At 41.6% G+C, this 16979-nt stretch overlaps 1 protein-coding gene across 3 annotated transcripts in view; it reads right to left on the reverse strand.

The window, feature by feature from the left end:
- The window catches only part of NOTCH4 (notch receptor 4), a 100742-nt gene that overhangs the window by 65211 nt on the left and 18552 nt on the right, over nt 1-16979 (reverse strand). For 2 of the 3 annotated variants that reach the window (XM_083491053.1, XM_083491054.1), the window contains exon 2: nt 10840-11026. In XM_083491053.1, coding sequence (XP_083347179.1) covers nt 10840-10939 — 100 coding nt within the window. In that variant the 5' untranslated portion in view covers nt 10940-11026. Of the gene's footprint in view, nt 1-10839; nt 11027-12768; nt 13678-16979 lie in introns of those variants that run through there. The other variant, XM_083491052.1, reaches the window with a different exon arrangement.

A 16979-nucleotide genomic window follows, 5' to 3' on the forward strand; every position in this document is an offset into this window, starting at 1 on the left:
CATTCAATACATTCAAATGGTTTCTCCCCTGTGTGAGTTCGTTGGTGTATTCTAAGTGTTCCCTTTTGACTGAAGCTCTTTCCACATTCAATACATTCAAATGGTTTCTCCCCCGTGTGAGTTCGTTGATGTCTTCTAAGTTTTCCATTTTGACTGAAGCACTTTCCACATTCAATACATTTAAATGGTTTCCCCCCCGTGTGAGTTTGTTGATGTTGTCTAAGGTTTCCACTATCATTGAAGCTCTTTCCACATTCAATACATACAAATGGTTTCTCCCCTGTGTGAGTTCGCTGATGTCTTCTAAGTTTTCCATTTTGTCTGAAGCACTTTCCACATTCAATACATTTAAATGGTGTCTCCCCTGTGTGAGTTTGTTGATGTTGTCTAAAGTTTCCACTATTATTGAAGCTCTTTCCACATTCAATACATTCAAATGGTTTATCCCCTGTGTGAGTTCGTTGATGTTCCCTCAGGTGTCCATTTTGACTGAAGCTCTTTCCACATTCTATACATTTAAATGGTTTCTCCCCCATGTGAGTTCGTTGGTGTCTTCTAAGGTGTCCATATCGACTGAAGCACTTTCCACATTCTATACATTTAAATGGTTTCTCCCCCGTGTGAGTTTGTTGATGTTTCCTTAGTGCTCCGCTTTCACTGAAGCTCTTTCCACATTCAATACATTTAAATGGTTTCTCCCCTGTGTGAGTTCGTTGGTGCATCCTAAGTGTTCCATATCGACTGAAGCACTTTCCACATTCAATACATTTAAAAGGTTTCTCCCCCGTGTGAGTTAGTTGGTGTATTCTAAGTGTTCCATATCGACTGAAGCACTTTCCACATTCAATACATTCAAATGGTTTCTCCCCCGTGTGAGTTCGTTGATGATTTCTAAGGTTTCCAATTACACTGAAGCGCTTTCCACATTCGATACATTCAAATGGTTTCTCCCCCGTGTGAGTTCGTTGGTGTATTCTAAGGTGTTCACTTCTACTGAAGCTCTTTCCACATTCTATACATTTAAATGGTTTCTCCCCCGTGTGAGTTCGTTGATGTTTTCTTAGTGCTCTACTTTCACTGAAGCTCTTTCCACATTCAATACATTTAAATGGTTTCTCCCCCGTGTGAGTTCCTTCGTGTATTCTAAGGTGTTCACTTCTACTAAAGCTATTTCCACATTCAATACATTCAAATGGTTTATCCCCTGTGTGAGTTCGTTGATGTTTTCTAAGTGTTCCATTGTCCCTGAAGCTCTTTCGATAGTCAGTACATTTAAATGGTTTCTCCCCTGTGTGAATTTGTTGATGTGTCCTCAGTCTTCCACTGTGACTAAAGAACATCCCACATTCCATGCATTTAAACTGTTTCTTTGTTCTTCCCAATGAATTCACAGATGGCTCCATAGAATTCTGGCCATCATCTTCCTCACCTGTTTGGGAGTGGGGGAGGGGGAAGACAACCCTGTTAAGACTTTCAGGAAAGACAAGAAAGGAACTGAAAACATTTCAATCCCAGTATGCACCTTCTCTTATTTTAACACCGTCTTCTTTCTCCACTGTCCTCTCTATGTTCCAAACTTTTAGGAATGCAGGTGAGATAATGGCAAGAAAAACACATGATTCACACTTAATAACTCCATTCACACTTAATAAACTGCATTATTTTATAATCGATGGTGGAATTGGCTTCTTAGACACATCTCTGTATTTCTCTTTTTCCAGGGAGGAAACGATCACAGGCTCAAGTAGCACTCTCTCCTATGACTAAGAAGTCAAACTTTTTGTTACTATGCCACATGTAACTGTTAAAATATTGCAATATATTAGAACAGGCACCCCCAAACTTGGCCCTCCAGATGTTTTGGGACTACAATTCTCATCATCCCTGACCACTGGTCCTGTTAGCTACGGATGATGGGAGTTGTAGTCCCAAAAACATATTGAAGGCCAAGTTTGGGGATGCCTGTATTAGAATATAAAATGAGCCTGTTCGATTGGGCAAAGGCCCCCCTAGTCCTGCATCCTGTTCTCACAGTTGTCAACTAAATGCCTGCGGGAAACCAGCAAGCAGGATTTGAGTACAAGAGCCCCCTGCCTTCCTCTGCTTTCAGTCTAATCCTCTTTTTCAAGCTATCCAAGTTGTTGGCCATCACTCCTGTAGGATGGAAGTCCATAGAAGTCCACTTAGAGTATTGCTCATATCTTGGGCAATAGAATGAAAGGTGTTTTAGCAGAAAAAATTTATGACAAGCAGGCCTGCTTTCTACCAGGACGTCAGATGAAGGAATATAATAGATATTATTGAATATTTGGAAGTAAGAAATGAGAAAAAAGCGGTCTTAATGTTTATTGATTCTGAAAAGGCTTTTGATAATGTTTCATGGGCTTTTATGAAAAAGATAAAAGAAAAAATGAATTTTGGGGAAGCATTTGGGAGAGGAATTGATGCAATTTATTTTTACCAACAGTCTATGCTGATTGTTAACAAGGTTATAAAAGAAAAGTGTAAAATAACGAAGGGGACAAGACAAGGATATCCCCTATCACCATTATTATTTATTTTCATATTAGAGGCCCTGGTGAGAGAGAAAAAGTGGAGAAATTAATTACAGGAATAACAGTAGAAAATAAAGCATATAAATTAAAAGCTTCTATAGTTCACTTTGTAATTACAGTAAAGGATCCCATGAATACTCCACCAAAGGTAGTAAAAAAAGATACAGGACTTCGGGCAGGCTGGAGGCTTTAAACTAAACAAGAATAAGACTACGTTTTTGGTAAAAAGCACAATGGAGCAAGGCCAAAGGAATTACAACAGAAAACAGAGTTAGTTATACATAACAAAGTCAAATTCTGAGAGATTTGTTTGACAGCTAAGAATATTAATATTTTTAAAGACAATTACAAGAATAAGTGGAAAGAAATAAAAAGAGCTTTAGAGATATGGGGAAGAATGGATTTATCATTTTGGCGGAAGAATATCAGTAATAAAAATGAATGTATTGCCAAAAATGTTATTTTTATTCCAATCAGTCCCGGCAATAGGCAATGTAGGATGCTTTGAAAAATGGCAAGGAGATATATCTAGGTTTATCTGGAAAGGGAAGAAACCAAGGATAAAAAATAAATTATTAACAGATGTAAGAGAGAGAGGAGGTTTTGCCCTGCTGGATTTGAAACTTTATTATTAAGCATCCTGTATCTGCTAGAACCAGGAATGGATTATACTGGAAAACACAGATACTGTATTTTAGACCTAGAAGGACATGAATTATGGATAGCATGGATATTTATGGTAGGAAAAGACCTAGGTGCATAGAGCTTCTCCGAATCATACAGTAAGAAAATCAATTTTTAGGGTATGGGAGAAGTATAAAAATTTGTTTGAGTAAAAAACACACTAGTGGCTTTCCCCCTTGGAAGCAATATCTCTGAAAAAAATTGAATATGAGAAGTAATTGGCCGACTTATAGAGAACTCTTAACTGAAGTTGAAAACCAACTGAAATAAAAAGATTTTGAAGAGATAAGGGAAGCTGTAACTGACTGGTTACAGTACCATCAACTAAACGATATCTTTAAGATAGACATGAAAAAACTATTAAAAGAATTGTGTCTAGGTGAAAAATTCCAAAAAGGTATAAATGCAATATGTGACCAACAGAAAGCAAAAATTATTATTAATGGAGAGTTTGGGGAAGACATCAACATCTTTAAAGGTACAAGACAAGGATGCCCCCTATCCCCAATGTTATTTACAATAGTATTAGAGGTTCTATTAAAGAAAATAAGGCAGGACAACCAAATAAGAGGAATAGCAGTTGGTGAAAAAAGATACAAGTTAAGAGCCTTTGCAGATGATGTTATGATCACAACAGAAAATCCCCTACAATGTACACCTAGAATATTGGAATGCATAAACGAATTTGGCAGATTAGCAGGATACAAATTAAACTATGGGAAAAGCAAAATACTAGTGAAAAATATGGAAGAAAAAGATAAAGTGAAATTACAATAAATTACAGGATTGGAAATTAAAAAGAAAATAAGGTATCTTGGAATAAATTTAACAACAAACACTATAGACTTAAGTAATGAGAACTATGGGAAAACATGGAATGAAATAAAAAATGACTTGCAAGTATGGGGGAAATTAAATCTTTCCTTACTAGGGGAAATATTGGTAATAAAGATGAACATATTACCAAGGATGATGTTTTTATTTCAAAGTATCTCAATACTAGGAGGAGATAAATGTTTTAATAACTGGAAAAGAGATTTGGCTAAATTTGTATGGTCAGGGGAAAAGCCAAGAATAAAACACAAAATAATGATAGATAAGAAGGAGAGAGGAGGATTTGGTCTCCCAGACATGGAGTTATATCATGATGCGGTGGGTCTGACCTGGCTAAAAGAATGGATCAAATTAGATGACTCGGATGTATTGGATTTAGACAGAGTAGAGACGAAATTTGGATGGCATGCCTATCTAATAGATGAAAAAGTCAAAGTACATAAAGGCTTCCTAGGGCATATAGTCAGAAAGTCTATATATAAAATATGGGAGAAATATAAAAGACTCCTAGATCCGAAAACTCCCTGGTGGGCATCGCCAGCAGAAATTGTCGCAGTGAAAAAATTAAATATGAAATAAAATTGGGTTACCTATAAAACTGTATTAAAGGAAGAAAACGGAGAATTGGAATTAAAGGATTATACAGAAATTAAAGCTCATATTAGTGATTGGTTCCAATATATTCAAATTAAGTATAGATTAGCGAAAGACAAAAAGCTAGGATTTGAAAAAGAAATATCAAAATTTGATAAATATTTAATACAAGAAAAATCAAATAATATATCTAAATTGTATAATCTGACCTTAGAGTGGGAAACAAAGGATGAATTGGTTAAAGCATCAATGATTAAATGGGCGCAAGATATTGGGGAAAATATTATGTTTGAACAATGGGGAAAATTGTGGAAAGAAGATATGAAATTCACGATGTGTTATATACTGAAAGAAAATTACCTCAAAGTACAACATAGATGGTATTTAACACCTGAAAGAATAACAAAAACGAATAAAAATTGTAGCGATGTCTGTTGGCGATGCAACACTGGAAAAGGTGCTATGATACATATATAGTGGAATTGTTTAAACATCAAACAATTTTGGGAAATAATATATACTGAAATGAAAAAAAAATGTTTAGATATTCATTTAGGAAAACACCAGAAGATTTTCTATTGGGAATAGTACCAGGAAGCCTAAAGGAAGAAGACAAGACCTTATATTTATATGCAACAGTAGCCGCAAGGCTATTGAGTGCGAAAAACTGGAAAAGTGGTATTGTACTGACAAAAATAGAGTGGCTTGCCAAATTATTGGAGTCCTACAATATATCCAAAACAATGGGAGAAATTGGAAGGATCTCAAAAGAGTAGATAGATAGGGACTGGAAGGTGTTTAAAAGATACTTGAAAAACCATATCGAAAAATCAGAACTCCTGCCTCCTTGATCCGTGCCCGTCTTGGCTGATTAGGGAGTGTCCAGATGTTGCGCGGACCCCCCTGGTTGAAATTATCAATTTGTCCCTTGACACGGGGACATTCCCAGGGGAACTGAAGGAAGCAGTGGTGCGTCCACTCTTAAAGAAAACTTCATTAGATCCCTTAGACCTATCCAATTACCGCCCAGTTTCAAATCTTCCATACCTGGGTAAGGTAATTGAGAGAGCGGTTGCTGAACAGCTTGGTAGGTTTCTGGAGGAAACATCGGCATTAGATCCATTTCAGTCCGGTTTCCGCCCTGGTTTTGGGACGGAGACGGCTCTGGTTGCCCTAACAGATGATATCCGTAGACAACTGGATCGAGGCGGGTCAGGACTGCTGATCCTTTTAGATTTGTCAGCAGCCTTTGACATGGTCGATCATGATCTTCTGGACCATCGCCTTGCAGACGTGGGGATACAGGGCATAGCCCGTAACTGGTTGTGCTCTTTTATCTCTGGTCGGGGACAGAGGGTGGCACTAGGGAGGGAAATGTCGTCACGCCACTCCTTGGTGTGTGGAGTGCCGCAGGGCGCAATTCTCTCCCCAATGCTTTTTAACATCTTTATGCGCCCCCTTGCCCAGATTATCCGGAGCTTTGGGCTGGGCTGTCATCAATATGCTGATGACACTCAGTTCTATCTGCTGATGGATGGCCACACCAACTCGGCCCCTTACACACTGACCAGATGCTTGGAAGCTGTGGCTGGATGGTTTCGTGGGAGCCGATTGAAACTAAATCCTTCGAAGACAGAGGTCCTATGGCTAGGTCGGGATAGCATGGGGATGAGGGACCAACTCCCTTCTCTTGCGGGGGCCCAATTAGTGCCATTACCTTCCGTTAAGAGTTTGGGTGTAATCCTTGATGCCTCCCTTTCCATGGAGGCGCAAGTCACAGCAACAGCCAAGGCGACATTTTTCCACCTTTGCCGCATCAAGCAGTTGGTCCCTTACCTTTCCCGTCCCGACCTGGCCACAGTGATCCATGCGACAGTCATCTCCAGGCTTGACTACTGTAATTCGCTCTACGCGGGGCTGCCCTTGAAGCTGTCCCAGAAACTCCAGCGGATACAGAATGCTGCAGCGAGGCTCCTCACGGGGTCTCTGCCATGGGAGCATATTCATCCAGTGCTTTTCAAGCTGCACTGGCTCCCGGTGGAGTACAGGGTCAGATTTAAGGTGCTGCTTTTGACCTTTAAAGCCCTTCACGGCCTAGGACCCTCGTACCTACGGGACCGCCTCGCCTGGTATGCCCCACGGAGAGCCTCAAGGTCCATAAATAACAACACCCTAGTGGTCCCAGGCCCTAAGGAAGTTAGATTGGCTTCAACCAGAGCCAGGGCCTTTTCAGCACTGGCCCCAACTTGGTGGAACGCTCTGTCTCATGAGACCAGGGCCCTTCAGGATCTGATTTCTTTCCGCAGGGCCTGTAAGACAGAGTTGTTCCGCCTGGCCTTTGTATTGGAGCCAATTTGATTCCCTCCCCCCCCCTTTTTTCTTTTCCTTCTCCTGCATTGAGGCTTCATTTTAATATTTTAATGTTCCATTATTTTAATGTTGTATTTTATTTTTGTTTTTAAGTTGTAATCACTCATCTTGTTTTTATTATTGCTTGTAAGCCGCTCTGAGCCCGGCCTTGGCTGGGGAGGGCGGGGTGTAAATAAAAAATTATTATTATTATTATTATTATTGGAATAAACAAGTTCAGTTTCAAACACTGAAATACTAAATAAGATGGATAACAATGTGTAATAGAAAAAGAAGTTCCTGCGCAATGTTTGCCATCTTGCCAAAGGTTGCAGGCAGCTTTACCTGCAGCAATTGTATGTTGATTGCCCTCTTAAAAGACAAAGTCCAGCAACTGGAGGAACGTGTAGCTACGCTCCAAAGAATTAGAGAGCTGGAGCTCTTCTTGGAAGCAACAGAGAACACCGTCTCCACCAAGGAGGAGACAGGGGACACCCCTGAGAAGGAGGCTAGTTCACCAACACAGGTGCCAGATATATGGAGAAACGTGACTCAAAGAAGTAGGAGGCCCAGGGTTCGCTCTGATTGTTTAGAAATACACAATCGCTTTGAAGTCCTCTCCCCTAGCATGGAAGACGAAGAACAGACTCCATTTGAGGATCTCTCCCTCATTACAGTCGATCAGGTATATGAAGACGAGCAGCAAAGTCAGTCCTCAGGGAATGTGCAGGCGACCTTGGAATGGACAGCTCACGGAAGAACCCCGACCAAACCTAAGAGGAGGCGTGTAGTGGTGATAGGGGATTCCCTACTGAGGGGGAAAGAAGCAGTGATCTGTGGGCCTGACAAGATGTCTCGGGAGGTGTGCTGTCTCCCCGGGGCTAAGATCCATGATGTAACTGAACAACTGCAAGAAATCATAAAACCCACTGACAAATACCCCTTCCTCTTGGTTTATGTGGGAACCAATGACACTGCAAGCAATAGTCTCCAGAAGATCAAAAGAGACTACGAGGCTCTGGGCAGGAAATTGAAGCAATTAAATGCACAAATTGTCATCTCATCTGTCCTCCCAGTTGAACGACGTGACCCAGGGAGAGAGGGAAAAATAGTGGAAGTGAACAGCTGTCTTCGCAAATGGTGTAAACAGCAACGGTTTGGATTCTTAGGTCACGGACTGCAGTTTCTTGAAGATGGACTTCTGGCAAGCGATGGGCTGCATCTCACAACGGTTGGGAGGAATGTTTTTGCCAAAAATCTCAGAAACCTCATCAGGAGGGCTTTAAACTGACTAATGTGGGGGAGGGAGACAGTGCTCCTGAAGGTGGGAGTCTATCAATTGATGAAGATGATCATCCAAATGTCATAGACCAAATGGAGCAAACAGCAAGCAGACCTAGTGGTGGGAGGAAAAAATCCTTAGAGACACGGGGGAATGATTAATGGACTTCAATGTCTGTACACTAATGCGCAAAGCATGGGAAATACACAAGATGAGCTTGAGCTCTTGGTACAGCAAGCTAAATATTGACATAATAGGCATCATTGAAACCTGGTGGGATAAGTTCCACGATTGGAATGTAATAATGGAGGGATACAATCTATTTCAGAGAAACAGACCAGACAAGAAAGGAGGAGGAGTGGCGTTATATGTCAGGGATGTGTATACCTGTGAAGAGATCCAAGATTTAGAACCTCAAAGCTAAAGTCTTTAAGCAGAGGCTTGACAACCATATGTCAGGAGTGCTCTGATGGTGTTTCCTGCTTGGCAGGGGGTTGGACTCGATGGCCCTTGTGGTCTATTCCAACTGTATGATTCTATGAAATTAGGCTAAAGGTGTGTGAAAGAAAGTAATAGAAGTGGAAAGAAATTGCAATTGAGTAGATTGGAAGTCTAACACAAAGGTGGGGTGAGGGGTGGTGGATGGTGATGGGAAAAGGAATTATTTGTGGGATTGAGTGTAAGTATGTTTGAACACTTTTAAGGATTGTATGAAATGTATGTTTGTATGCTTCTATATCTGTAATATATGTGGATTAATGATGACCTATTTTAACAATTTTTTTAAAAAAATGAAATAAAATAAAAAAGGTTTTAGTTATGAGACATCACAATTTCAAAAAGAACTCTTAGGAAGTAACATTAAAAAAATCTGTCTAAAATGTATAACTTGCTCCTAGAATGGCATACAAAGGATGAACAGATCACTTCAAAGAAGAAGTGGGTACCTTTTGCTATATGTGGTGGTTATGTAAAATAACAGTATCATTTTGGGAAATGGTATATAATGAATTGGGAAAAAATGTTTAAAATAAATTTTGTTAAGAAACCAGAAGTTTATTTATTTGGAATTACAGGTACTGAGATCCCAAAAGACCAGGAAAGACTATGTATGCAACAACAGCTGCACAGATGTTATTATCTCAAAGATGGGAAGATGCAATAATCCGAACTAGGGAAGATTGGCAAGCCAAACTGCTGGACTCTGCCGAAATGGCAAAATTAGCCATGAGACTCAGGAATCAAGAAAACAAGGACTTTAAAAAAGAATGGGGAAATTTTATAATTTACCTATGAGATTGCTGCACGCAAATCAAAACGTTAGCTGGACTTTAGGAATCACTTGTAAAAAAGTTTATGGACACTTTAGATAAATGAGAACTGTGGAGAATGTATCTATACAGTGGTACCTCATGTTACGTAACCCTCTGGTATTTTTCCGGGTTTCGCCACTCGCACGCGTAGAAGCACTCTATTGCGCCGTGTGCGTGTGCAGAAGCGATCCTCTGGTTTGCAAAAACCTCGGGATCTGTCATTTAAAATGCTATAAAAACATTATATCAAATGTTTTTGATGTAAACTTGTATTTGTAAAAACCAATAAAAATATTTCAAAAAAAGGGGAAGTCCATAGATTGACTACGCTTCTGTTGATACATCATTTGCAAACCCAGAAATAGGTGTTCCTGTTTTTGAAGTTTGCCGAGGAAACCGAACGTGCTCCTGAGCTCCATTTTTACTGTTGCGCAGCAAATTTAAGTGCCCCCTATTTCTAATTAAGGCTTTTTTTCATTCCGTTTTAGCCTTGAGCAGCTAATCTAAGTCATCTCCATCGTAATCAAGGTTTTTTTCATCCCATTCGTTCCCTTGGACAGCTAATTTAAGGCCCCCCCCAATCAATATTCAAGCTGTTTCTGGTTGCAGTGTTCTGAGGTGACATTTGCAGCTTTAGTTTTTTCCTATTTTTTGCATTTTTGTTTTATGATTGATTGATTGACTGTGGAAAGGGATATAAGCTCCCCATTCAAACATTGACTATCATCAATGCAGGTATGAAAAAATAATAATTTTAATTTTTATCATATACAATACTGTCTTAATTATTTTATGGTACAGAACATTGATTATTGCTTTCATTTTACGGATCAATGGTCTTGTTTGATAGTAAAATTCATGTTAAATTGCTGTTTTAGGGGTTGTTTTTAAAAGTCTGGAATGGATTAATCCATTTTGCATTACTTTCTACGGGACAGCACGCCTTGGTTTTGGAACGCGTTGGTTTTGGAAGACTTCCAGAACCGATTAAATTTGAGAACCGAGGTACCATTGTAACTCCTAAGATTTAAAATCCTGGAGGGAGAAAATCTGCCCCCACTACTTTATGAAAGGGATTCAAGAAACAAAGAGCTGCTTTGGAGAAGGCCTCACCCCTTCCTTCTTCCTGTCAGGAACTTCCTTCCATTTGTCTCCTCTCCATCTTTTCCTCTTTCTCCCTCCACTATCCATCTATCCCTCTCCCCATCTCCTCTCCCCTGGAACTCACCAGATTTCTCCAAGGGTCCTGGGAGGGAATGCTCAGAGGTTGTGGGGAGGGATGCGGGAGACAGCCTGACCAGGTCAACCGTCCATCTTCCTCCTTCCATCCTGGCCAGGGTTGCAGGTTCAGTCTCAGCTAGGTTTGCAGGTTCACCTTCCTGAGGAGCGCAGAATCCAGAGCCAGTTGCAGCTTCCTGGGAGGGAGGGAAGAAGAAGCCAAGGGAGTCTGAGAGCCCCTGCAGGGATTCTCCTGCCCAAGACATTCTGCTGCCCCTGAAGAAGCCCCAATTGGGCACCCCCTTCCCAAGAGCCCCCACCCATTTTCAAACACCTTTGGCAATTCCTTTCACCTGCCTGTCCCACCTCCCTTCCTAAGGCTGGCATGGTATGCACATTAGTGGCCTGAGAGTAGATCCCATGGAACTTAAGAGTTCATCTGCAAAGGACTGCTCTGAATACATGGGTGGCCCTTGCATGGAGAAGAAGGAAGCCCCTTGCTTGCATCAGGACCCCCTGGGAGAGCCGGGGGATCCGCCCACTGCTCCCTCTGCCCTCTCTGCCTCCTTCTTTGCCCTCCTGCCCTGCAAACACCCTTTGCTCTTGTTGCTCAGGGGAGAGAGGCAGGAAGAGCCTTCAAACCCATCCCTTTCCTCCTCTGCTGCCCAGTGAGAGGGGAAGGAGCTGCAGTTCACTTCAGATACACACATGGTTTACTGGGATTGTGAATAAACACGTTCTCTGCCTTCCATGCGGTGGGAGTGGGGGGGGGGTTAAAAGTGGTGAGGAGACCCCCCCTCTCTAGTCCTTTTGGGAAACAGGAGTTTTGGTCAGGAGTAAACAACTTAGATGGCAAGTTCACAAGAGAAGCACTTTGGAGCACTGCTTGCTCTTACTATGTGTTTGGACCTAGAGGACAACATACACCTTTACACCACACAATTCCTTAAAGAGGGCATTTCTTTAAATTCTGATGGCAGCCCTGTACAGGGAAGTTTTCGGTGTTTTAAATATTTTGGTGTTTTTGATGGAAATCGCCCAGTGGCTGAGGCAGCACAGTCAGATGGGCAGGGGGCAAGCAATGAATTATTTATTTTTATTTTACTCTTATTCTTATTAGTATTATTCCCTCCTAAGCCCATCCTGTTATGCATGCTGATCAATGACTTTGTCCCAACCCCCCTCCCTTGAACGCAAGAGGGCTTCCTATTTTTACAACTATTCTTCACATTTCTATACTGCCCTTCCTCCAAAGATCACAGGGCAGCTTACAAGAGAAAAACACAGAGATGCATAGCAGAGTAAGAAATAAAAACGACAACCCTCGCCCCCCCCCCATGCAGGTGTGCAGTCCATAGATTGTTTAATGAGCCAAACCCCTGGGAGAAGAGCTATGCTTTTGCCTGTTGCCTAAAGATAAGGTCCTCCTCCGAGGGGTCTTCTGCTGGGGTATAGATACTAAATTTAAATTACAGTGGTACCTTGGGTTAAGTAATTAATTCGTTCCGGAGGTCCGGTCTTAACCTGAAACTCTTCTTAACCTGCAGCACCACTTTAGCTAATGGGACCACCCGCCGCCGCGCCACTGCTGCGTGATTTCTGTTCTCATCCTGAAGCAAAGTTCTTAACCCAAGGTACTATTTCTGAGTTAGCAGAGTCTGTAACCTGAAGCGTATGTAACCCGAGGTACCACTGTAACACTATTAAGGCGATCCTGGCCAGCAATGCCCACCCCTCTCCCCTTGCCCGCCTCCTTCCCTGCAACTCCCTTTGTACCAGATCCCTGCAGGAGGAAGCTTCTCCCCCCTCCCCTTCAAGGCCCCCTTCAAGAAAACAGCTCCCTTTCCTCACTTCTCCCCCTCCCCGTCCCGGGGCTTCTCATCCTGGACCCCCTCGCAAAGCCCCTTCCCTCCTTCCCCGCCACTGGCTTTGCACTCACCCGAAATCCTGGGCAGCGGGGGCGGGAATGGGAGCCCCCGCGTGGGAGGCAGGCAGTGAGGGCGCTTAATTAGGAGGCTTGATTAGGAAGAAGCCCCTCCTCCGCCTCGGCACGACGCAGCCCCGCTTCCCGCCTCCTCCCCTCCCTCCTTTGCAAGCCCGGAGATGATCTCTGCTGGTGAAGCCGGAAGTGGTGGCAACTCAGAGGAGGAAGGAGACGTTTCTCTCCACGCTCAGCCTCTTGTCTGTTATTTGATAATTGGGGGAAGGAAAACCTTGTAGCACCCAACCAATGGGAAGAGGAGGGAGGGAACGTGTGCATAGGGAATATACCGTAAACTCATTCTTTGCTGGACTGTGCCTGCTTTGGAACCCCACTTTTGCAAGAACGTATTGTCCTCAATAAGGGACGCGGGTGGCGCTGTGGGTTAAACCACAGAGCCTAGGGCTTGCCAATCAGAAGGTCGGCGGTTCGAATCCCTGCGACGGGGTGAGCTCCCGTTGCTCTGCCTCTGCTCCTGCCAACCTAGCAGTTCGAAAGCACAAACTGCAAGAAGATAAATAGGTACCTGTTGTAAACAAAATCTGCCCTTATTCCCTTATGGGGGACACAAGAGCCTTTATAGAGTCCTTTGCAGGTTCTCCATCAGTTGGAGAAAATCAAAGAAGCCAACCAGAGAATATTGAGAAGCAAAGCAGCTAGTAAGCCTGATCTTTATTGAACTGTTGCAACAGGGTGCTCCCCTCACACGCAGGAGAAAGGAGGACCACCCCGAACCAAGGTGTGCCTGCCCTTACATAGACCTTTTAAATTCCCTTCCCTGGAGCTCAAGACCACCCCTTCATACATCATACATACATCATGGAAGGGGTGTAACCTAAGACAAACACATCACCACAAACATCATACCTACCGTATTTTTCGTCCCATAGGACGCTCCGTCCCATACGACGCACCTAGTTTTTTTGGGGGGAAATAAAGGAAAAAAAATTCCCCTTTATTTCCCCCCCCCCAAAAAAAGCAGGTCGGGGAAACCGAACCAGGTCGAGGAACAGCGGGATGGCGGCGCTGCGCCTCCCTGCTGTCCCCCGAGCTTGTGGGGCTGGCCCCGCGGGGCGGCAGGCTGCTATGCGCAGCCTAGACATCCTTGCCGGACCTCACATAGGGCTGCCTAGGCTGCGGATGTGTTCCTGAAGCCTGGAGAGCGAGAGGGGTCGGTGCGCACCGACCCCTCTCGCTCTCCAAGCTTCAGCAAATGCCTGCATTCGCCCCATAGGACGCACCCAGATTTTCCCTTCATTTTTGAAGGGGAAAAAGTGCGTCCTATAGGGTGAAAAATACGGTACATCACAACTGTTGTTCCCAGGTTATCTGATAATGCCTTATCTGATTGCCTTTCCTGGTAGTCTGGCCATTCCTTTGAGATGGTGATTACTCAATTCCTGAGACAATGAGAAGGTTCCCTCACCCCCTCCCTCCTTTCAGGGAAAACATTTGGTCGGTTTGGGAGTCAAAATGGTTTCAGGACGGTCTTCCTGTGCTGCTCCAGACATGTGGTCCACATATCTATGTACGTGCTTGGCTGGTACATTTATGAACATTTATTATATATAAAAGACCTTAATTTTTTTCATTACATAACGCTCCAGCAGGAAGGTAAACAGCCTTTCCGTGCGCTGCTCCGGTTTGCCAGAAGCGGCTTAGTCATGCTGGCCACGACCCAGAAACTGTACGCCGGCTCCCTCAGCCAATAAAGCGAGATGAGCACCGCAACCCGAGTCGGCCACGACTTGACCTAATGCTCAGGGGTCCCTTTACCTTTATGCTTGGTAGTAGATATAATAAAATACCTAGAAATGAGACCAGATAAAAAGGCATCAATGATCTTGGTGTATGCGGAGAAAGCATTTGATGTTTCAGGGGCATTCATGCAAAAAACTTTGGAAATGACGAGTTTGGGTGAGAAAATATGTAGTGGCATAAAAGCGATTTATAATTCCCAAAAGGTCAGACTAATTATCAATGGTGAAATATCAGAAGATTTTAATATCTCTAAGGGAACAAGACAGGGCTGCCCTCTTTCTCCTCTCCCCTTTATCACACTTCTGGAAGTATATTTGAAAGCAGTAACAGAAGACCCTAGACTAGAAGGAATTAAAGTTGGACAAAGGGCCTAGAAGGTCAGAGCCTAAGCAGACAATCTAATAATTACAACAGAAAACCCTCTAGAACAGCAGTTCTCAACCTGTGGGTCCCCAGATGTTGTTGGACTACAACTCCCATCATCCCTGAGCTCTGGCCTTGCTAGTAACATCTGGGGACCCACAGGTTGAAAAAAGCTGCTTTAGAGTAATATTGGAAAAAACAAGGTGAAGAATAAAATACAAAATACAGACTTAAAAGAAAGGGGAGGCTTTTCCCTTAAAGATCTCAAAATTTACTATGAAGCAGCTTGTCTTACTCGGATTCGGGATTGGATTAAATTGGAGAAAGAAGAGGCAATAAAACTGGAAGGACATGACAACAGATTTGGTTGGCATGCATATTTGTGGTATGGGAAAACAAAAGTACACAAAGGACTCCACAATACTATAATAAGTTTTTAATAAAGGTATGGGGAAAATACAAAGAATTATTGGAACCCCAAACTCCATGGTGGCTATCACCCATTGAAGCACTATCACTTAAGACGTCAGCAATGAAAGGAATATGGCCAACATACAGAGAATTACTTATAGAACAAGAAGGAAAGTTAAAATTGAAAGACTATGATGAGATAAAGGAATTTTGAGTGATGGTGATGGATATTTGTTGTAAGAAAGAAAACCAATAAAAATTATTATAAAAAAGAAAAGAAAAGAAGAAAGGTGTTTGGACAATTATCATGATTCAAAATTAATAAAGAAAAAACAAAACTGGTAAAAAAATTAGATATACAAGAAAAAGTAAAGTTAGAAATAGAAACAGGACTTAAAATTACTAACAGAGCAAAGTATTTAGGTATTTGGATAACCATGAAAAACATTAATTTATAGAAAGACATTTATATTAAGGTATGGAACGATATTAGGAAAGACTAATCTGGAGTAAATTAAAACTCATGTTATGGGGAAAATTTCTACAATCAAGATGGTAGCTTTACCAAAAATGCAATTCCTTTTTCAATCAATTCTGGTTCTTAATGGCTTAAATTGTTTTAAAGAATGGCACAGGTATTTGGCAAAATACATTTGTCAGGGCAAAAAAACCAGAATTAAATTTAAATTATTAACAGAAACCAAAACAAAGGAGGGTTTGGAATGCCAGATCTTAGGATCTACTACGAAGCTGCCTGCCTGGTCTGGCTCAAGGAATGATCTTGAAGAATACTAAATTATTGGATATTGAGGGCTGGGATAATATGGTGCGGTGGCACAGCTACCTGGGTTATTATAAAACAAAAATCCACAATGGGTTTCTAAATCACATTATTAGGAAAGCCTTATATGAAATTTGGGAAAGGAACAAAAAATTATTAGAACCAAAAACCCGATGGTGGTTGTCACCAATGGAGGCAGAGGCAGTAAAAAGAAAAAATATGGATTCAAATTGGTTGACGTATAAAGATCTTTTAGAGGAAGTAAATAATAGATTACAAATGGGGAAAAAATGAAACAATAAGACATACAGGAATAGGCTGGTTTCAATACCATCAATTAAATGCAATTTTTGAGGAAGACAAGAAAGTAAATGGATTTGATACAATATTATTTGAAATAGACAAAGAATTGATTATAAATGATGATAAAAATTTATCCAAATTGTATTTATCCAAAATGTATAAACTATTATTAAATTGGCACTTAAAAGACAAAGGGGTTAAAGATGTCATGGTCAAATGGGCACAGGATTTCGGTCATACAATTGATTTAGAAAAATAGGAAAACTTATGGAAAAGAGACATAAGATTTACAGCATGTTATACAATAAAATAATTATTTTTAAAAAATGATGTACAGATGGTATCTTAAACCCTCAAAATTGGCTAAAATGTACCAAAACACCAGTGGAAAGTGTTGGAGGTGCAAACTTAAAGAAGGGAATTTCTCCCATATGTGGTGGACGTGCCCTAAAATTAAATAAATTTGGGAAACCATTAATGAAGAATTAAATAAAATGTTACGACATTCTTTCCCCCCAAAAAAACAGAAATGTTTTTTTGGGCCTATTAA

Source organism: Podarcis liolepis (genome assembly GCF_965112155.1).
Source record: "Podarcis liolepis genome assembly, chromosome: 2".
Lineage (NCBI taxonomy): Eukaryota > Metazoa > Chordata > Lepidosauria > Squamata > Lacertidae > Podarcis > Podarcis liolepis.